General features: G+C 37.4%; 1 protein-coding gene across 1 annotated transcript in view; it reads left to right on the forward strand.

Moving 5' to 3' along the window:
• The window catches only part of LOC131072151 (uncharacterized), a 148,765-nt gene extending 138,764 nt beyond the window's left edge, over nt 1-10,001 (forward strand). The window contains exon 11 of the mRNA XM_058008229.2: nt 9,458-10,001. Within this exon, the coding sequence (XP_057864212.2) occupies nt 9,458-9,534 (77 nt within the window). The 3' untranslated portion in view covers nt 9,535-10,001. The remainder of the gene's footprint in view (nt 1-9,457) is intronic.
• Nucleotides 10,002-23,869: the final 13,868 nt, after the last annotated feature.

Here is a 23,869-nt window from a genome sequence, read left to right on the forward strand (position 1 = left end):
CTAGAAGGATTCACCATACGTGATAAAAATTGCTATGTTTGTAAACTAAAGAAAGCTCTCTATGGGCTAAAACAAGCACCTAGGGCCTGGTATGCAAGGATAGACAACTATCTCTCCAAACTAGGGTACTCCAAGAACCTAGCAGATCCCAACATCTACTTCAAGGCTTCAAATGGCAATATGATTATATTGGTCCTTTATGTGGATGATCTTTTGATAACAGGAAAGGATAATCTCATTGTGAAATGTAAGCAAGATCTGGCAGCAGAATTCGATATGAAGGATCTAGGGCTTCTACATTATTTTCTGGGATTAGAAGTATGGCAGAAGAAAAACTACATCTTCCTAAATCAAGGAAAGTACACCACAGATATTCTAACTAGATTTGGGATGATGGAGTGTAAGCCATTAGCTACACCAATGGAAACTAATTTGCACAAGCTAAAAATTGAGGCAGAAGATTCAGAACCTACAGATCCCACACTCTACAGACAAATCGTCGGTTCACTCTTGTATTTGGTAAATACTCGTCCTGATATTTGCTATGCTACAAATGTATTAAGTCACTTCATGTGTGAACCTAAGAAGATACATCTAATGGCTGCTAAACACATTCTAAGATATTTACAAGGCACAATCAGACTTTGCTTAAAGTATGAAAATGTTGAGATTAAACTTGAAGGATATTCTGATTCTGATTGGGCCGGAAGTACCACTGACCGTAAAAGTACTACAGGGTGTTGCTTCAGTCTTGGTTCTGCTATGATATCTTGGTTCAGTAGAAAACAGTCAGCAGTTGCACAAAGCTCCACCGAAGCAAAATATATGGCAGCCTCCATGGGAGCTCATGAAGCGGTATGGCTGAGAAAGTTATCATTTGGATTATTTGGAAAAACTCTGAATTCAACGATAATTCACTATGATAATCAGAGCTGTATCAAGCTCTCAGTAAGTCCAGTTTTTCACAATCGATCCAAACATATTGAGATCCCTTATCACTACATAAGAGATATGGTAGATCGAAACGTCATAAAACTAGTGTACATCAGTACTGAAGAACAAAATGCTGATATCTTCACCAAGCCACTTGCAAGATTGAAGATAGAATACTTCAGAAGTAAACTTGGTATGACTAGATTATAATTGAGATTATTAGGATGAAATTCCTACCATGTGTAATTTGTTCATGAATAAATGAATAAAATGTATATTGCAATATTCTAAGTGTGTTCAAGAAGATGACGATCTTCTTATGTTTAAGGTTACTATTTCAAGGTGACGATCTTGACAATAGTTGACCAAGTGTCAAGATTGACTACATTAAGATGTTGTCCCCGACTGTGCCGGATATCTTGATCCTAAAGTATGTGATCATCTCATGATTGACTTCTTAAGTGATTGTCCCGAACCGAGTCGGATATCATGATAGTGAGTCTATTGTCATGACAAGACTATATTAAATGTTGTCCCGAATTGTGTCGGAAGTCATGACAGAATATGCTCCCAGGAAAATTACTTAGATCCACTCCTGCTAAGAGGGAGTGTTAAGATATAGCCCTCGTGAATCTAACTAATGGTAAATTGGTTATTATATATATATGATCGATGCCTGAAAGTCATTTTGGAGAGTGCTATTAACACACAGTCTCGATATGCAGATGGACATAAACTTTGTATACACTGCGATGATTATCATAGTGAGCACGATATTTATCGTGACACTGTGATTCTCGATCGCATTATATTAACGGAGCATGCAGTTCGGAAATTAAACATAAACAAACTGATTGTTATGAACGGTTGCCTCCGTAGGGGCAAGTTGCCACGTATGGACATGTCCCTACGTAGGCAACCTTTCCTCTTGTATTTAAACCGGATTCAATGATGGAGACGATCAATAACTCACGGCAATCAATCTTCCAGAATCGCTGTCATTATTCTTCGATCCATATTTCACAACAAAAATAATTTGTAAAGTTTCAAAAATAACGGGGCTGCGAAATGGCTAAGTGTTGGAAAATTTCCATTTTATTCCCATACTTAGCCAAAAGAATTGGATTTTCACCTCAAAAACCCTCAATCTTAAGGCTGGTTGTAGTTACCACCAAGTGTCAAAACTTTGAAAAAAAATTCATACGTAGCCAAAAAAAACTTTCCATTTTGATTTAATTTTGAAAATAATCCTCCAATATTCTCTTTCAAAAAAGCTTTCCATTTTTGATTTAATATCTCAATAATCTTCCAATATTCTTTTCAAAAAAAGCTTTCCATTTTTTTTTTAGGTTTGAAAATAGTCAATAATCCTTAGATATTTTCTTCCAAAAAAAAAAAAAAAACTTTGCATTTTGGATTCAATTTCGAAATCTCTGTGGATTTTTTTTTTGTGGCATCATGTTGATTTTGTTTGGTGGACTTTGCCTACCTCTCCAAGGTATGGCGGAGTTTTGACTTCCTTCCCCTTAGTCTTCCTAACCTATGGCGGACTTTAGAGGCTCTTCCTACCTTGGGCGGACTTTTGACAAGGCTCCTACATGGCTTCCTAGGCGGACTTTGAACACATCCCTTAGGCAGACATCTAAGACATCTCCATGCAAGGCGAACTTCTTGACTTCTCCTCATGGGCGAACTTTGGAGTGCTGACCACCAAGGTGCTAAGGTAGGGCAGAGTTTAGAGACACCTCCTAGGGCAGACTTTAGGCAAAGCTCCCATACTTGGCATGTTTGAGTGGACTTTTGAGGGTACCATATAGCCTAGGCGGAGTTTTGGAGGCTCTCCCTACCTTGGGCAGACTTCTATGGCATCTCCTCTGGGCTCTCTTAACCTTGGCGGACTTTGGATGTGGCTCTATCAAGGCGAATTTTTGGCTAAAGCATAGGGCGGAGTTCAGAGGTTGCTCCTTCATGACCTCCCAACCTATGGCGGACTTTGGAGGTTGCTCCTACATGACCTCCCAACCTATGGCGGACTTTAGAGTGTTGGCCATCATGGCCTCTTCCAAATCATGGCGGACTTTGAAGGGTCCCCAGGCATGGCAGACTTTGATGGCATCTCCCATACACACATGGTGGACTTTGATGTGTCTTCTCTTCATGGCCTCCCACATCATTTGATCCTGCAACCATACTTTGAAACCTTCATTAGCCAGACTTAAAAAAAATTCTTAAAAATTTCAAAATTTCTCAGCTTAATCAAATTTAACCGGATTAACTTGAAATTTGAAATCCATGCCTAGGTGGATCATCTGAAGCAGTAAAAAGCCTAAAATCTAGGGATTTAGCTTTTTAGGTCAAAACTTGGAATTTTCGAGTTCCGGTTGAAGCTGGTCAGTGGTGCAAGTGTAAACTCTAGGTTCGCATCCCGAAAAAGCAAAAAGCCTAAAATCTAGGGATATAGCTTTTTTAGGTCAAAACTTGGAATTTTCGAGTTCCGGTCAAAGCTGGTCAGTGGTGCAAGTGTAAACCCTAGGTTCGCATCCCGAAAAAGCAAAAAGCCTAAAATCTAGGGATTTAGCTTTTTTATGTCAAAACTTGGAATTTTCGAGTTCCGGTCGAAGTTGGTCAGTGGTGCAAGTGTAAACCCTAGGTTCGCATCTCGAAAAACAAAAAAGCAGACATACCTAAAAAATAAGGAAAACTTTCTAAAAATAGCCATACCAGGGATTGGGCTAAAAATGCCAAAAACGAGACTTCCTAAAAAATAGGAAAAAGCAAAAGAAGCAAACTTTCTAAAAATAGAAAGTTGTCCAAATTCGTCCAAATCAATTGCGATCTTCGTCCTTTGGCCTCTATAAGCACTCTGGTGGTGTTTGCATTTCAGAATCACATAACTTGCAAAAACTAACTTTCAATCATTAGGACCTGAAATGCTCTGAACTGGACAAGGCTTGGTGAAACTGCAGCAAAAAGTCATAGGACACTAACAAAACCCTAGAAAGCAGGAAAAGAGAGGTTCCCCATTTGCAATGGGGCGATGTGTGGAAAAAGGTCACAACAGGTCCAGGGGAAAATCAACCCCTATTGGGATAAAAATCCCAACTAAAATGCATCACTTAACACAAAAAATCATCCTAGGGGAAAATCGACCCCTGTTTGGACAGTCATCCGGACACAAAAATCATCAAAACATCTCCAGTGGAAATTCGCCTAGGGTCTGGAATGAATATCCGCATAAAAATCCACAAAATCTCGTCACAAAGTCTTGGTGGAAAACCGATCCATGTCAAGAATCATCATAAAAGTTATCCGCAACTTCATCCACACTCCCAGTGGAAAAAGGTGAGCTGTTAGGAAAATCTCCAACACTTAAATAAATTTTCAGTCATCTGGTGAAAAATCGTGCTAACCCTTAGAACATTGATTTTCATCAGGAAAATGATGATTTTTCCACTCAAAATGACTAGGAAACTTCAAAACTCAATAAAACTCATCCAGACTTAGGCAAATTCACCAAAAATTTGAGCGAAACACAAGGAAATCTATCGGGATAAGGTGCAAAATCAACTTGAATAACTTCCTAGGAGCGAGAAAACAACTCTGAAAGGTCTTGAAACACCTTAGCACTTTAAAATCACTGACAAGGATGTTCAAAAACACGTGAACGCTCAAAAGGTCTACACTTAGACAAAATTAGGATCATTTAAAATCTCAACTTTACGTGCTTGATCCTATAACTTCAAAAAACCCTAAATGACAATTAGGCATGATCAAAAATTCCGAGACTCGGGCACGAGAAACTCAAAATTGCCCATTATGCTGCCAAAACCCTAAACTAACCAACATAGAAAGTAGGAAAAGAGGGGGTCCCCGTTTGCAATGGGGCGATGTGTGAAAAGGTCACAACATAGTGGAATCGGTTCAGCTACAGATATGCTGTTGGAGACTGCTCTCATTGGAAGATTCATTGGGCCAAGAAAAATACAAAATGAAATAGAATCATGGGCAAACGAAAATTGGCAATGTGGTTTTATTGTAAAATACCTTCCGAAAGGATTGTTCGTGGCAATCTTTATGAATGAGGCGGATCGCAATGCGACAATGAATAATGTTCCCTAGTATCTTGAGGATGCTATACTATGCAATCTTGCAATTACTCCTGAACAACTCATCCGTTTGGATAAGGCTTTACAAGTTGCCATTAGAATTCTTGTCTGAAGACTGCCTTGAAAAATTTGGAAACCTTTTTGGAATAGTGGAAGATATAGATAAAGAAATATTAGAAAATCATTCCTATATCTATGCCAGAATTAAGGTGGCAGCCATATTTGTGATCCCGAAATAAATCATCCTAGCCACATGTGAGGGGGATTGGTCACAATAGGTGGAGGTTGAAGAGATGAAATTCTTTTGTCTGAAATGAAATAGAATAGATCATTCAACAAAGCTCTGCATGCACCACCATTCTACTCACACAAGGTGTTTGGTTCCAATCCGTCATCCTGAAGCAAACATAAAGGAAGATCCGAAAATGATAGACATATTATGACAAAGGAGACCAACCGAATCCAATCAGGGATTTAGCAATGCTTCCGAAACATGAAAAATTTTTGGTCTACACTGAGGCCCATGATAATCCTGAAATCTATGCAAATGAAAACTTGATGCCTTCTGTCACCCTTGGAGGTTGCAAATCCCACATCACCCAAACATGGAGAGGAGTAGGATAACTCAGACTAGCATGATGAGGAATCTATGGAAGACAATGAGAGTGGAATTGCGGAGTGCCACTTTATTAGCCAGTCTGCATCCAAAATTCTAAAATCTTATCTGAAATCAGGGAAGAAAAGAGGCAGGAAAGCCAACAAACAAGGAAGGGAATACAAGGCAGGTGCCATGAAGATTGCCACATGGAATATAAGGAGCTTAAATGCCCCTAACGAGCGGCTCTTAATCAAACCCCAACTCCAGGCTTTGAATGCAGATATATTATTTCTACAGGAAACAAAGCTGAATTTGGAAGATGCCAGAAACTCTCTCTCTCATTGTAATAGCTGGAGTGGTTCTTTCATTTGATCAAATGGGGCCTCAGGTGGGATTGGCATGTTATGGTGCTCCTCCTTGGCTTCGATGGATGTGATTTAGGAGTTTCACACTTTATGGCTACAAAGGTGCAGTGCTTGCTGTCAGATTTTTACTTCCACCTATTCAACATTTACTAGCCAATCAAATCGGAAGATAAAGAAGAGTTATGGTCATAAACTGTATCACATCTACCAATTTAGAATTTGTTATTTGGGAGGTGATTTCAATACAATCCTATCACAATCAGGAAAAGGTGGAGGCCTATCATGAATAAGTCAAGTTCAGAAAGATTTTCAAGAATTTGTGGGAAATAATGGACTCCTGGACTCTACTCAAAAGAATGGGGTGTACACTTGGACAAACCGATGCATGGGATTCACAAACATTGTAGAATGATTGGACAGATTCATTTACAATATGAATTGGCTCCACATCACATTTATTGGATTCTGTCATTTTGCCATTGTCTGGCTCAGATCACTTTCCAATTCTCCTAACTATTGAGAATGATTGCACACCAACAAGATGCCCATTCATTCAAATTTGAAGAAATGTGGCTGTGCTGCGAATCTTTACCAGAGCTAAGTGGTGTATGGCCCAATTTCAAAAAGGATCAAAGATGTTCATGATGGCCAAAAAACTTATTGCAATCAAAATCTCTTCAAGGATTGGAACAAAAGCACATTAAAAAATATTTTCCAGGAAAAGGAACAACTAGAAACTGAATCAGAAGGCACTTAATCAGAAAATCCTTTAGAAAGGTTTGTCCCAAGAAGAATATTTGCAGAAGAAAGAATTAGCAAAGGAGTATGATGAAATACTAGCAACAGAAGAAATTTATTGGAAATCAAAATCTCTGGAACTATGGCTAAAAGGAGATCTAAACACAACTTGTTTTGTAATTTGACAAAAGTAAAAAAGTTGCAAAATAGGATTACAACCTTCAAAGGCATGAATGGATCTCTCCTTCCAGGTTCAAATGACATTTAGAAAGAAGTGGTGAGATTTTTTCAATTTTTTTTGGCAAACACAGTTGCATCAAACTTTTAATCATAGTTACAAGCCTTGGACTCGGCAAGCTGATTTTTGACTCGGACTCAGACTCGGTACCCAGACTCGGCTGACACTCAGCAAACTGAAAAACCCAAGAAATTCAAAGATTTTTAATGATTTTAAACTTCTTTCATGCATTTTTTAATAAATAAACATTAAAGACACAACAATCTCATCAAATAGAAGCACATACACAAGTTTGCATTAATCACATAAGTATAAATGCAAATTTTAGGCTTGCGCTGAAGGAAATAAGATAAACTAAATAACACATTAGAAATATAGATAGTGTCAAATGTCTACAAAATTCATGGAATATGAAATCCATGTCATCAAAAGTTCAAAACATATATCAAGTTCAACATAAAAGCTAGAGCCTAGAAGTCTAAGGCTTAGAGGAGCCAATATCAGTCGACCCCACAACTGTCCTACGTGTGCACCTAAGATAGGTCCTGGAATGTTCTGTAGCCATGATCTCTGCCTGTGTCTGACGCTCAGGCTCATGCTCAGTGACATCCATATCCTCATCCACATCATCCTCGAGGAACAAAACATATTAAGCCTCTTTTTCATTTAAAATAATGTCATTTATTTTTTTTAACTTATTATTTTCTGCTTGCGTGGCAGAGTCTGACCCACGGGATTCGGCGAGTCTGCCGAGTTTGACAGACTCGGCGAGTCTGCCAAAACTCGGCCAGATTCGGCCGAGTCCAAGTCCAGATGCCATGGGTCTCGGCAAGGGCGACCCGCCTCTGGACTTTGCAAGTCTTGCCAAGACTCGCAGAGTCTTGTAACACTGCTTTTAATGTCAAAAACATTTCCTAAATTTCATCCGCAGGATCCTATCAGAGAGGGATAACCAAATGCTTATGGCCCTATGAACAAAAAGAGAAGTCAAATCTGCAGTTTTCCAAATGCACTCAGACAAGGCTTCTGGGCTAGATAGATTTTGGCCAGTTTTTTCCAGAAATCTTGTAATATAATTGATGATGATGTTTGGGAAATGGTGGAAGATTCGAGAAAATCAGGGAAAATCTTAAAAGATTAACACAACATTCATCGCTTTGAACCCAAAAAAGACTCGTCCCAATTCCTTTTTTGATCTCCAACCAATCTCCCTGAAAAACACAATACACAAAGTAATATTGAAGGTCATGGAAAATAGACTCAAATTCATCTTGCCAAACATCATCTCTGAAGAGCAAAGCAGTTTTACTCCAGGAAGGAACATAATGGATGGAATCATAATTGCACAATGGCACATGAGCCAATTCACTCAATAACCTCTACTAATCAAAATAGCATGGTGGTGAAATTGAATGTCAGCAAAGCTTATGACTGAGTAGATTGATGCTTCCTTATGAGCATCCTTGGCATATTCGATGTGCTACTCCATATTGATCAATGACAGTCTAAATGGGTTAATATTTTCTAATGGTCAGATCAAAACACACGTGTATTTCCTGATATTTGGATCCAAAGTATTTGACAATACACTATTTTCATATATGGAAAGTTTGTACCATCAGATCTTGAATCCTACATCACGTGGTATGTGTGTACTTAGCCATTTGTTATGAAAGCCCTGTACTTTAAAAACCATTGTAGCATTATTCTCGAGGAATCATGATTTGTCACATTTGTTGTGCATTTTCTCAAGTTTCTAAAAACAGTGGTTCTGAATATGTTTTTTGTGTACCTATATATTTCTTGGCTCATTTTTATACTTAACAGGCAGAAAGAGACAACATATCGAGGCAGAATTTTTTTTGATTAGATTTACGGTTTAGGAATTTAAATTTATTTTGAATAGTTCATGTAGAAAACAGGAGTCTATTTTCTTCACATTCTATTTCCTTTTAGCTTTTCGTATAACTTTTAATTTGGCTGATTAATTATAAGTTCAGTTCTAGTTTCAAACTACAGGCTTTTGTTTTATAAATTTGTAAGGTTCAACTAGCTTCATTCTATCCCGAATTATGTTTAAAATCTCAATTGTTATTTGTATGATTTTGAAAAATTTAGGTGAAAATTGCTTATACACTTTCTTGATTGACATTTCTTTTCTTTGTTCATTTGCCCTACTGTTGATTTAGTCCGACTTTGGATAGTTGTTTAATTATCGTGGCATTCTAGCCATGTGGTTTTAGTCATCTCAAGATGGCCTCAATTAATCATTACACTAATGACATTTGTCCTCATTTATGTTCGTAATAATTACGAGGCAAGGGGAACCACTTAGCGCACAAATTCCTTCGAGCATTTGTCAGTTGGGGGAGAATATAGATTCACTGCTTTGGGATTTTTACCTTCTAGCCTCTATCTTTATTTGACCATTAGATATATTGTTACTTTAATTTAATTTCTTTTTGTTTTGTGTCTGCAGATGATGAAGAAGATATGCTGGAACATTACCTTACTGAGAAGTCAGAGGGTTCATCTCATAGCTCTTTCCATAAATAAACAGAAGGTTGCACAAATTTCGATAAGTGTACAATTGAGTTTTGCATTGGCATTTTGACATTATGAATCATTATTTAACATACACTCTATATAATCATCAGAAGGCATCAACAAACTGCCTCACACATAATGTGGTGAGAAGGGAAGCATTCAAAATGTTTATATATCAGTCACCACATTTAGGGTGTATGCAAGTTATGGTTTCATATGATGATCTCTGAATCATACTTGTTTTTGATTGAGAAGTGTTTTCTAATCTGGAAACACTTTCATCAGTTCTTGAACTTTTTTTTCCTTTGTAATTTAAATTTTGAGAAAAATTGGGAAGATGGCTTATAGTATTCCTTGCCTGTAATGTCCCAAGCCAAAACAATAATGCAAATCCGATTATTATTTGGATAACAACACCATCGGGTCCCAGTATTCGATCAAATCTTAGACAGCTCAAATTAAAATTACTGTTTATATGTCAGCAATATCATTACATTTCAAACAACAAATGACAAACATAACTCCCGATCTTCTTATTACTATGAACAGCAAATAACAGGTGTAAATCTTGATCTTTCTTATTATAGTAATAATTGTTTTACATTCAAATGGTTCTGCAATATTAGTAACTACAATAACAATTCATACCAACAGTAATGACAAATCAATTCAATACAATGTGGCTGGAGACCATGTCCAATGAAGCTCAAATACAAACTCTATTGCCCTTCAAAATCACTAGGGTTTTTGCTTTAGGATTCCCATGCTCAAACACAAGTGCTCAAAATGGATTCGAAAAAGAATTTGGTTTAGTGTAGATGGTGATCTTGATGAAAAAATCACTCTTTTATAACCTCCACAAACAAAATAGTCCGGCCACCAAGCACACTCGCAACTTCAAATTTAAACTGTGATCGTGGGCTGAAAGATTCCACCTTGAAAGTTACGACACCAAAACAAATTACTGAAAACAATATGACACATGCTAAGAAGTTAGGAGGTTAATGAGAACACATGCAGAAATATTGGAGATTGGATGTTGACCATACCACTAGACACACTACAAGTCGGGGCATCGGCTATTGAGAAATGAGCATGCTGATAATGGCTAGTCTGAAATAAAACAACGGGGCTGCGGACAAATGGAAGGTATTAGGGGAGAGGAGCTAGAACGTGCACAGGGACCAATACGTGCGATAGTACTAGGGTGGTTAGGGGCCCACATGTGTGTGCTTGATCACCTAGTATGTGTCAACATGTGTCCCAAAAGGCATACATTTCTCACTCAATCAACAATCACGTATAAATTTTACACGTTTTAGTAATAAAGTGTTTCGTATATATTAAAAATAGAAAACATAAAGCTCAAAAATAAGCATTCATTATAGTGCTACTACTTCAAAATCGCCCCGCCCTGTTTAGGTCCACAATCCAACATTCCCAAGATTGGGCCCAGAGTTCAAAATGGAAAACATTTTTCTTTTTATATAACCCGCCACCGTCCATATCAACTGACATAACAACACCACCATGCCACGTGCACACTCATGGACTCAGATCTGACCCAATGTAAGGATACTTCTGTGTCCACGTGTGCCTCATACCACACCACCTCCTGAACCCATTTCTGCACCTGTTGTCCCATTTGTCCAGCTCGAACAAGCATGAACTGGTCACTTCAACACACATACTGGTCATGTCACCAGCATTCCCATTTGCATCCATCGCAACAATTGTGTAAGGCCACCAATTTCCATAGAAATTCAATCAACTCAATCGTAAATGGGGAAAATAAATTGGGTCTGCAAATTGAATGGAGATTCAAAATTCAAATTCAACATAGTACAAACATTAAAGAAGGCAGAACAACATGATCATGTATATATACAAATGGACATGAAATCATCCCATTGCAATCACCAAGAAGACACAACAAGAATCAAAGAGGAGCAAGAAGACAAAGCACGTCGAAGAGGAGCAATAAAACACAGGAGCATGCAAACATGTTCTTTTTTCTAGGTATTAATATTTTTCACAGTCCACGTTTGTTTTCATTTACCTACGATAATATGGATATACATATTTCATTTCTTTCTTTTAGTTTCATACACTCGTTTCTATATGCATTTACTTTTATGTTTAAAAAACAACTATGACATACCTTACCAAAAACCTTCAAAAAACAATCGCCATACAACAACACACATTCATCCATGTAGACCCCCATGGGTCTATTTACCTAGGAGTCTCCCAACTCCCATTTTTGTTGCGGCCACTGCTCATCACCTTCTTCCCCACCTGCACCTCCCACCACCTCTGTACCACCTTTCTCATGAACATACTGTTCCAAGAATTTCCACCCCATGATTGCTTCCCACCTCCTTGTTTCTCAGTCCTCCCCAATTCTCCATCTAATAAAGGGGAAGAGGGTAGTAACTCCTCCTTCATCGGCCCCATTCTGAAGATCAAATCCAATACTTGGGATGGCCTTGACGAGCAAAGGTTGTAGGCCAGACAACCATTCCTCCCCTATGCATCCCTTCAACATCCACTCTACTTTGTCTGCATTCTTCCCAATCTCTAGCCTCCATGTCGTCACCATGCTAACAATATATACCTATGTGGTGTTTGCATGAAGCATTCCCCAAGAAACACCTTCAATGCAGTGAGAAATTCATCATCATGGTGCTTGAAAATAGATTTCAACCTCTTGTCAGAAATTTGGCCAACAAAAGCTAGTTGTTGCCTTGTTGTGTAGAGGGTGAAAGTGGCTTCCATTGTTTACTGCAACTCCCCACTGCTTCTTGTCCCCTGGAGAGTATTTGAAATAGACTACATTCTCCACACATAACCTTCTTCGCCCCTATAAATACAACCAACCTCTTATATTTATGATCTCCACTTAAATGCTTTGGAAAAATGGTAGTGAGCCAAATCTCTCGAGGATCTTCCTACAATTAATGTAGCCTTCCCATTTGAACAATGCAACTGCCACCTCATACCACTAACTATATGCCATTTATTGCGAAATGCATGGGAATTTACAAAAGCACTATTAATTGTTCAGGGCAATTGTCCCTTTACAATTCCCACAACTCAACATTTAATTCCCATGCATTTTACAATTACTGCCCATTAATTCCCTATATATATATATATATATATATATTTACTCTTAAATTGGATCCCTAAAACACTAAAACTTAAACCCTTCAACATGGAATTCGTAACTCTTCAGAAAGGAAATTGAACATACATATAAGTGTATTTTCAAGTATATAAGGCCAAATCAAACATGCATTCAAACAATCATATAAGTGTATTTTGAAGTATATTGAAACCCTCCACCAAGGAAATTGAACATACATATAAGGCCAATTCAAACATACATTCAAACAGTCAATCAAACATTAAATCAACCAGAACATCAAAATGCACAGTTTAGCATACATATAAGTGTATTTTGAAGCATATACATATATTTATGTATATACCAAATTAAGGGTAATGTATTGGATCCGTAAAAGAGTGAAAATGAACCCTTCAACAAAGAAATTGAGAGCCTTCAGGCCAATTCAAATAGACATTCAAATAGTCAATCAAACAACGAATGAAACAATCAATTAAACAATGACTCAAACGGTGAATGAAATAGTCAATCAAACAATGACTCAAATAGAACATCAAACATACACATCAAAATGCACAATTGAACATAAATATAAGTGTATTTTTGAATAATATACATATATGTACTTATATACAAAATTAAGGGTAATGTACATGAAGATGTAAAAGAGTGGAAATGAAACCTTCAACAATGAAATCGACAGCCTTCAGGCCAATTCAAATAGACATTCAACCAAATATATGCCAATTCAAACAAACATTCAAACTTTATTTTGTACATACAACTATGAAAACAAATATATATGTTAATTGGAAATACATGTGTGTATCTACATACATGTACATATACATATATGTACACATATGTACATACAGATATGTATATGTACATACATATATGTATGTAAATACACAATTTCATATAATATATAGAACATTTTGTTTTAGAGTTTATACCCTTGCTGTTTCACTTCCTCCACATAAATCCTCATTATCCTTTCATCATCATCCTCGTGCTTACTGTCATGTCCTTGTTTGTAAATCACCACTCATTGTTGTACTATAAAGTAATGTTTTCATTGCTACATTCCATAGTTCAACTTTCAGGTCACATGATATATTTGTAATCTAAACCATGATGCAGATGACTATGAAGAAGTCACAATGATACATTCTAGACAATGAACATGGGCACAACTGAGCGTGGATGTGTCAAACAAAGATCAACACTATTAGATTGTTCAAAATTATGAAAACGATAGGGAAAACTATTTGAAGGCCCATCACACACTAACAAGTCAAGTTCTTGTTGCAACCCTCTCTCCAAATGATGCAGATGATGAAATCCTAACATATCTCTGCAAATCTTACAACCTTCTCCCATTCAATAATTCCCCCCACAAAATGGCCAGTTCACATCCGATTTCCACGCATTCAAGCACAACAACAATGGATTGCCAAGCATGGTCATATTGTTCACCAACTCTTTGTTTGTCCATACCCCTGCGATGATCACCTCTTTCCAACAAGATCTTGTTTCTATTCAAAATTATTCAAGGTCAATCTAGAATCATGGCAAACCAACTATCGGAATAGATTTTTCTTAGAAAACTATGGTCCAGAAGTTTGTCAAAGTTCCAAAAATATGTTATGGCAACAAAGGCTTTGAAGAGTAGTTAATGAACAAATCAAATCACGAATAAAACCAGAGTATATTTTCAAGCTCATTGTGGAAAAATTGGGTTGTCTTCTAATCTTCCTTACTGACTATACAATCGACAAATTCTTTGGAAGGAACCCATTTGAGCTACACCATCACTGTTAATGCATGATAGCTTCGGTAAGATAAATGATTGAATGAGAGATAAATGAAGTCTCTCATTCAATCATTTATCATATCGATAATTATGATGGAAACCTTCAAGCAATTAATTTGTCTTTGATAGCCATTCTACATTTGCATATAAATAACCTATTCAGTTCGATCAAATCCTTAACATTGATAATCATACTATATCATTTGTTTATGTTCATCGATTACTAAATCATGTTCATGCATTCCAATTTGTATCGATTAACATAATTGATAATAATAAATGGTTAATCAAACACCGATTAATATCGGGTTATATGTGCTCCGATAAATATCGGGTGGCATGATAAAGTTTACCAATAGTTATCGGTTGTTAAGTATACACCGATAGTTATCGGTCGCTAAGTCTAAGCACATGTCGATAGTTATCGGCTGTTAGGATTATGCAAACACCGATAGTCATCGGGTGTTAAAGTATTTACATACCGGTTGACATTAGTAATGAACATGCATTGTTTGGTATTAACAAAGAGGCACGATCAAGTAATGTCTTGATCGGTCATGACCGATCAAGGCATTGCTTGATCGTACCCCACTTGTTATATACTTATATTGAATGACATTCGTGAGATAGGACATAGAAAATAACAAATGCTCCTCTCACCTACCACAAATAAGAAGATAGTAAGATTCATATATTAATTCAGTAATACATAGAACAAGATCATTTAAATAGAATATAACTTGCACATTGAATGTAAATTGAGTATCATTTACAATCACATCTAGTTGACCCAGAAGGTTTCGACCATGAATTTCTACTAGAGTAAGTGTGACGTCTTAACTGTTGTCACTGTTCTAAATCCCTACTGTATAAGTGTCCAATCAAGTAAACAAAAAGCAGTTCCAAACATAAATGTCCATAAAAGACTGCGTTTTGTATAGTAAACCATACTTCTAGTGTTCAAGCATTACTGTCATCTTACACTATCTTCTCATTCAGTCTTAAAATGCACAACAATTCCATAACATGAATAAATGTTAATATTGATCAACATGCATCGGTTTAGAACATCACTTGGTTAGTTGATTCCATTTGAATGTTACCCATGTTGTACTATAATTCACTTTTTAGGTTACATATAAATTTAAACGTTTGTTTCATACATACTATACAATACATATTGATCTGTAAATTTGACACGCTTCCACAACTAACATACATGTTCTTGTCTGTAGATGAGGAAGGCATATAAGATGAGTACCTGTGGTGGAAAGAAAAGAGCACCAACAAGGTGGCCATTGCATAAAAGAGGTGTCAAGTTCCCAGTTGGGCCACAGACCCCACCTCCTGATGTGACCGAACCAGACCCTATACCCTCGACAGTGGAGGATCGCGATCCACAACCTATCCAACCCATAGTGGATGTTAGTACACCTTCAACTGCAACAAAAGTTACAATGCCACATAAATTGTGGTCGGCAACTGTTATGAAAGGTGCACTCCATGATGTAGAGGAAAATGACATGTCCATAAGGTCTGCATCAAAGAAATCGGGCATCCCAACTGCAACACTGATGAAATGGTTGGGTGGTCTCACAACCACGTCCAAGAAAGGTTCCCCAATCATTGTCACCAGTGAAAAGGAAGAACAAATTGTTGAGTGGTGCCAAGAGATGGCCCAACAGTTGGTCATGGCTTGGAGATCGTCAAGTTGAAGGCAATTGTGGCATAGATATGTGAAAGTAGACCCACCCCTTTTAGGGATTGCATGCCTGAGAAGTCATGGTGGTTTGGTTTTAAGGCTCGACATCCGCAACGTAGTTTGTAGACAATTGTAGGCCTTGACAAAGACATGGCACTAAGTCTGAGACCAACAATTGTAGCTGCTGTCTATGACACATTATCAAAAGCCTTTGCAACAAATCCGTATGGTCCTGCTCGAATATGGAATTGTGATGAAATTGGTGTTATGGCAGGCAAAAATGGAGCTATGAGGGTGCTTGCTAGGAGAGGAAGCTGGAATGTGTCTTACATGATTCGGAAGAGTCGTGAATGGATTACCATTCTTTGTTGCATGAATGCTTCCGGGCAAAACATTCCATATTTCTACTTGTTCAAAGGCAAGAAGCACTTACAAAATTACATCTCCAAATGCAAACCGGGTGCTTGCATGGCAACACAGAAACACACGTGGATGACCAAGGAACTATTCCTTAATTGGTTGCACCACTTTGCGCGATCTGTTCTACAGGGTGTATCACCCACCAACATGCACTTGCTGATATTTAACGGTCATGGCAGCCATGTTGCAGTGACAACCATCCATAAGGTAAGGATGCTAGGTATAGACTTACTCACATTGCTAGCTCACGGCTCTCACAAACTACAACCACTGGATGTAAGTATTTTCTCTCCATTCAAGACCTACTTTAGATAAGAAAAAATATCGTGGTTGGCAAGATTTCCAAATGTAGAGATCAAGAGGCTAGAACTGGCAGAAATAGGGAGCAAGTCTTTGATGAAGGCATTGACTGTTTCTAACATTATAGCAGGATTCAGAAGGACTTGGACATGGCCTCTCAATCCTGATGTCCTCATGGAGGACATGCAACCCAACAACACATTCGATATTAACGATGGCGAGGATGTTTCGACAGTGCGAAACATGCTTAGCCTATTGAGTGTTGATGTTTCAATTGAAGTTGTTGCTAAAAACATTGCTGAAATCCATCAATCTAAGCTTACTGTGATCGGCCAACCAACAACATTGCTGAAAGCGTGAGTGAGAGTGTCGAGGACAGTCTTGTTCTTCCATCCGAGCAAATACCACCGACATGGGTGGTCAAAGGGGCAATAGATTTAGGGGTTGACTTGCAAGGGCAAGAAGATGAGGGAACTTTCACTTTCCTTTCAACACCCACAACTATCATGGCAAAGGTAGTGCATTACTATGCCCATTGTAGCATATCGGATAGCCAAGCCAATGCAGATTTGACACAGGATACAACAGAAGTTGGTAATGAGGAAGTGGAAAGTCTGCTATCACAAGTTAGTGAGACTCCTGCCTCTCAACAAAAAACCGGACTTTCGAGATTCTTAAAGTTGTTTGTTCACATTGTCAACAAGAAACAAGGGAAGGGGGTTGATAATGGAATCTGCTTGAGCGGCGATTCAAAATTGTTGACATTTGATGAGTACATGGATTTGGTATTGGAGCAAGAGGTGAGGAAGAAAGAAGTGGATGAGATCAAAGAAAGAAAGAAAAAGCAGATCAAAGAGAATAAGGCAACATGCATATTGGCAAAGCAAAAGAAGGATTCTGAGAGAAATGAAAATGAGATACCGCACAAGGAAAAGGAAAGGCTAAAAGAGCTAGAAAAGGAAAATGAGGAAAGATAGAACCAAGAGAAGGCAATGAAGGAACACGAGGCAGAGGAAAGGGCCATCAAGAAGAGAATGATTCTGGCAAGAAAGAGGATGTTAAATAGTCCATCCACTCCATCCACTCCTTTGCCTGAACGACATGGCATAATGCTGGATATGATAAACATAAACATCTCGAACTTCAACAACATTAAATTGTCCACCAACTTCCCCATCCTTGGTGGTTTCTGGTCCTGCAAGTTATATTGCAGGGGTTCCAACATATGCAAGCAACCTTGGGTATTGCAGCCCAAGAGCAAGTCATCTAACTAGCAGCCAACCAAGAGAAGGTGATGAGAACATGCTACGTGTCACAGCCTTAGGGGTAGCACCCGCATCACAAAGAACTTCTTTTCCTCCTTGGTTTTAACTGACCTCTAAAAATATATATCTAATTAACTTTTTGGATTTCTGATTGAGCGAGATAGATAAGAACTGTGAATATGTCTTATGAAGACATGGATCTCACATGATTTTTGTTTCAAATTATGCTCATTTGGTATTTTTGTATATGTCGATGTAATACACAAGAAGTAATGGGATGATTGAGTAAGATGTGAACTACTACATGCTTTTTGTTTCCAATTATATGCATTTCATTTCTTTTATATGTGGATGCAATTCACAACATGTAATGGGATGATTGAGCAAAGATGTCAACAACTACATGCTTCAGTTTTCATCAATTTGAATGAATTCAATATTTCATTATTTTGAAGTATTTAGTTATCCACAATTGACCCTCTAGCCAGGTAGGCCATTGAGTTGGCTATCCCAAGTCAAATTCTTAGATGCTGACTCAATGATTTGCCACGTGTCCCCTGTGGAGTCCTCCAACTTGTCAAAATTATGCCACTTTAGTTCGTCGACCAGAATGTGGCCGAGCCCACACCTTGAACCTGCCATGCTTTTTGTCCATATTGAATAGGGTGGCAGTGTGGCAATCAACCACATGGCAGCCCAATCGACCACCTCCTCCATTAAAAATTCCCACTGCCACTTAAAAAACTTGGAGTTCAGTGGCATTAACTAAGCGTCACCTCTCCTTACTTGCACCTAAAGGCTCACAATGATCAAGCAAAGCTCCATTAAATACACCCGACTCATCACGAATAGAAGCAAGTTTCATTCCTTTCTATCCCACAAATGCTTTCACCCATCAATATATTCAGCGTGGGAGTGTGCAAGTTTAGCTATCAATTGAAGAGATGCTTTCTATCTTACAAGTATTGATCTCCATAATCGACTACAACGAGAACACACAACCATTAGAAGACCTTTATACTTGTGAATTGTGTTGCACAACCCATTCAATTTGAATGTTTCAGTGCAACATAATTCACAAGTAGACAGGTTTCAAATGACATCATGTCCTCATTGTGTAGAATTATGACAATTGCAATCAAAAGATGAAGGAGATTTTGTGCATGCAACACATGGTTAATTGCAGGAATGTGAGGGAAATTGCATTCACCCATGGTGTATACAATCCATATAAAGCTTCTAATATATGCAAGTCGATTACAAGATACCAATCTCCGTGGGTACTTGTTCAAATTATGCAAGCTCCGTGGGTACTTGTTCCAATTGTTGACACCTTGGCCCAATCATCCCATTACATGTGAATGGATTGGATATTACACAAGAGTCTTGTCAGAAATTAGTTTGTGGACCTTTCAAGTTAGGGTGTGCATGTTCTGTCTCCCAACCCTATAAGTTTTTTGATTTTTGCTAGTTGTGCTCTCCTCAAATATATGCACTACTGATATGTCAAACTTGGGTTTAAGGGTTTCAATTGATCTGTTAAAGCGATTCAATCTCATACATGTACATACATACATAAATGTATACACATGTACACACACACACACACACACACACACACACACACACACACACACACATATACATGTACATACATCTATATAAACAACTAGTACATACAAATATATATGAACTAGTGGTATGTCAAACTTGGGTTTAGGGGTTTCATTTTCAGCTGTATGATATGTACAAACATACATGTACATACATATAGTAGAATACATGAACATACATATATGGAAATACATGTGCATACATATATGTATATACACGTACATACATATATGCATTAGTGATATGTCGAACTTGAGTTTAAGGTTTCACTATATAAGGGATTCAATCTTTTATATATATATGTCAAATGTCAAACTTGGGTTTAAGGGTTTCACTGTGTAAGGGATTCAATCTCATTCATTTATATATATATTGAAAGGAGAAGGGATGCGTAGTTAATGTCACTGTAAGGAAGAGTGTATTGTATACCCTTAAACCAATGCAAGGAATGGTATACTCAAATGTGTTTTAAGGGTTTCAATTTCACCGTTAATGTTTAAGGGTTTAAGGATTTCAATTTGATAGTTGTAGGTATTAAAGTTCATACATACATACATACACTCACAAATAAATACGTATAGACAAACTCACAAATTCCTACATAGACATATGTATTGGGTTTAACATTTCAATTTCACATGTAATGTTGGGTTGAAGGTTTTCAATTTCATATGTGTTTATTGGGTTTAAAGTGTATTGTTTGACTGTTTAAGGGTGATGCCTATATAATGGGTGTAATGTGTTCAATTTCATTGTTTGCTCATTAAACATGTATTAAAGGAACTTCACAACTATTAAAGAAACTTGGCAACTATTTATAAAACTAAGAAACAAAGAAGTTCAACAATGAGACAAGTATGTATTAAACTCTTTTCATTATATTAAAGGTAATTGGCCTTACACTTGATTGAGGGTAAAGGATAGTAAGTGAATACAACATTGGTAAAATGTGCAGATATATAATTGAATCGGGGAAGATTACATAAATTGAGTCCCTAAAACATGTCAATTGAAATCGAAACACTTGAACATTCAAATTGGAGATATGTAACAATGAAAATGAAATTGAAACGAGTTACAATGAAACTGAAACCCTCAAACCCTTCAACATTAAAGGTGAAATTGTAAACCCTTAAACATTAACTATGAAATTGAATCCCTAAACATGTTGAATAGAATCAATGAAGATTACATAAATTGATTCCCTTAAACATGTCAAGTGAATGCAACTAAGTAAAATGTGCAGATATATAATCGAATCAAGGAAGATTTCATAAATTGAATCCCTAAAACATGTTTCGAATTGTCTACCAAGAACCAAGGACTAGTTTCAAATTCTTCACCTAGAACCATAAAGCAATGGAAATGTAAACTCTTGGACAATGAAATTGAAACCGTTGATGCCAATTGAAACAATGATTTTGAAGCCCTCAAACCCTTAAACAATAAAAGTGAAATTGTGAACCCTTAAACATTAACAATGAAAGTGAATCCCTAAATCAATTGAGATTGAAACCCTTCAACCCAAGGATTAGTTTTGAATTGTTCACCTAGAACCATAAAGCAGTGGAAATGTATACCCTTGGACAATGAAATTGAAACCATTGATGCCAATTGAAACAGTGAATTTGAAGCCCTCAAACCCTTAAACAATAAAAGGGAAATTGTGAACCCTTAAACATTAACAGTGAAAGTGAATCCCTCAATCAATTGAGCTTGAAACCCTTCAACCCAAGGACTAGTTTTAAATTATTCACCTAAAACCATAGAACAGTGGAAATGTAAACCCTTGGACAATGAAATTGAAACCGTTGATGCCAAATGAAACAACGATTTTGAAACCCTCAAACCCTTAAACAATAAAAGTGAAATTGTGAACCCTTAAACATTAATAGTGAAAGTGAATCCCTAAATCAATTGAGATTGAAACCCTTCAACCGAAGGACTAGTTTCAAATTGTTCACCTTGAACCCCAAAAGAGTGAAAATGTAAACCCTTGGACAATGAAAGTGAAACCATTGATGCCAATTGAAACAATGTTTTTGAAGCCCTCAAACCCTTAAACAATAAAAGTGAAATTGTGAACCCTTAAACATTAACAATGAAAGTGAACCCCTAAATCAATTGAAATCGAAACCCTTCAACCCAAGGTCTAGTTCAAATTGTTCACCTTGAGCCATAAAAGAGTGGAAATGTGAACCGTTGGATAATGAAAGTGAAAATGTTGATGCCAATTGAAATAGCGATTTTGGAAGTCCTCAAACCCTTAAACAATAAAATTGAAATCGTGAACGCTTAAACATTAACTGTGAAAGTGAATCCCTCAATCAATTGAAATTGAAACCCTTGAACCCGACGACTAGTTTCAAATTGTTCCCCTAGAACCATAAAACAATGGAAATGTAAACCCTTGGACAATGAAATTGAAACCGTTGTTGCCAATTGAAACAATAACTTTTTTTGGCTCCTCAAACCCTTAAACTATAAAAGTGAAATTGTGAACCCTTATACATTAACAGTGAAACATTGAATTTGAAACCTTTCAACCCTTAAACATGAAGGGTGATATTGACAATGCAAGGATCAAATCAATTAAAGCCAACATGAATAATTCAATTTAAACCCCTCTGCAGATTAGTTTTGCAATTGTAAACCCTTAAACATCAACAATGTAATTGAATCCCACACACAGTGAAAATGAAACCCTAAAACCAGTTAAATTGAAAGGCTTCAAAATCCTTCAACCCTTCAACCCTTAAACATTAGCGGTGAAATTGAAAACCATTAAACCATAGTGATGCTCGAAATCGAAAGCAATAATCCCAATATTAACAATGATGCATGAAATGAAAAAAAAATGTATTCATAGGTCACCATTAAAATGATAGTAAAGCTAGAACAAAGGAGTATGGTTCCCTTTTTTTATGTATTTGTGTTTATGAACACATAATGTAGTGTTAAAAAACACAAAGACATGCAGAAACCTTGCGGAACAAGCAAACAAAAGTCCGAGGACATGAGAGTTAGAGAACAACCATTTCAAACATAAAACTAAAAGGATTAATGGCGTAAATAAGGAATACAACACAAAATAATAGACATTGTGAAATTGGTGAGCCTTAATGAGGATAAATCCTCACCTGGGTCGAAGGGGAAAAGACCTATTCCGTCATCTGCCAATGCCATTCCGTCGTCGTCACCATTCAACTCCAAACCTGCAAAATGGAGCACGCAAGGAAGTAATGCACATTAATGGGCAAAACGAAACTCCAACAACCTGTGAAACCCCAAGAAAAAACCACTAAATGCATAGAGGGAGGCATGCATTACCCAATTCTTGGTGTGCACATTCTAGTCCAAAGTCGAATTTGTAGTGTCGCATGGTGAGTAGTTGGTGGCATGAAAGAAAACCAACGGTCGTGTATGCGTGCGAAAGAAATGAAGCAAAGAGGGCTCAATCCGCGAGGAGTCAGGCGTATTGAATGTTGCAAGGCTCGATAAATGCAAGCCTCTAGGTGCATGCAAGGTGAGGTGACGCGTAGTTAATGCCACTACACTACAAGTTTTAAGGTGGCGGCAAGAGTTTTTGACAAAGGAGGTGGTCGATTGGGTGTGCATGTGGTTGATTGCCACATGGCCACCTCGTTCCATACGAATAAAAACCATGGCAAGTTTCGGCTGTGGGTCCGATAACTTTCCGATCGACACACCGAAGTGGCATAAGTTTGACAAGTTGGAGGACTCCTCATGGGACACGTGGCAAAATGCTGAGTCAACATCCAAAATTTTGATTTGGGGTAGCCAACTCAATGGTCTACATGGCCAATAGTCAAAGTTGGTCTGTGGGTCCATAAGTGACACGTGGACCCCCCGAAGTTAGGGTGCGAGCGTTCTAGCTCCTTTCCCCTATAAAATAGAGAAAGTTAAAAGTTTAGAACTTTGATAAGAAAAAAAGGAAAAATGGAGTTGGAAGAAAAGACATGCTTAGGAAGGAAAAACACACAATAGACCAAAAACATGTAGGACATAAGTATAGACTTAGATTGATGAGAAACGTGACATGACATGCCAATTTAGCTTATTTGAGTTAACAAAAG

The sequence above is a fragment of the Cryptomeria japonica genome, chromosome 6, assembly GCF_030272615.1.
Source record: "Cryptomeria japonica chromosome 6, Sugi_1.0, whole genome shotgun sequence".
Taxonomy (NCBI): Eukaryota; Viridiplantae; Streptophyta; class Pinopsida; order Cupressales; family Cupressaceae; genus Cryptomeria; species Cryptomeria japonica.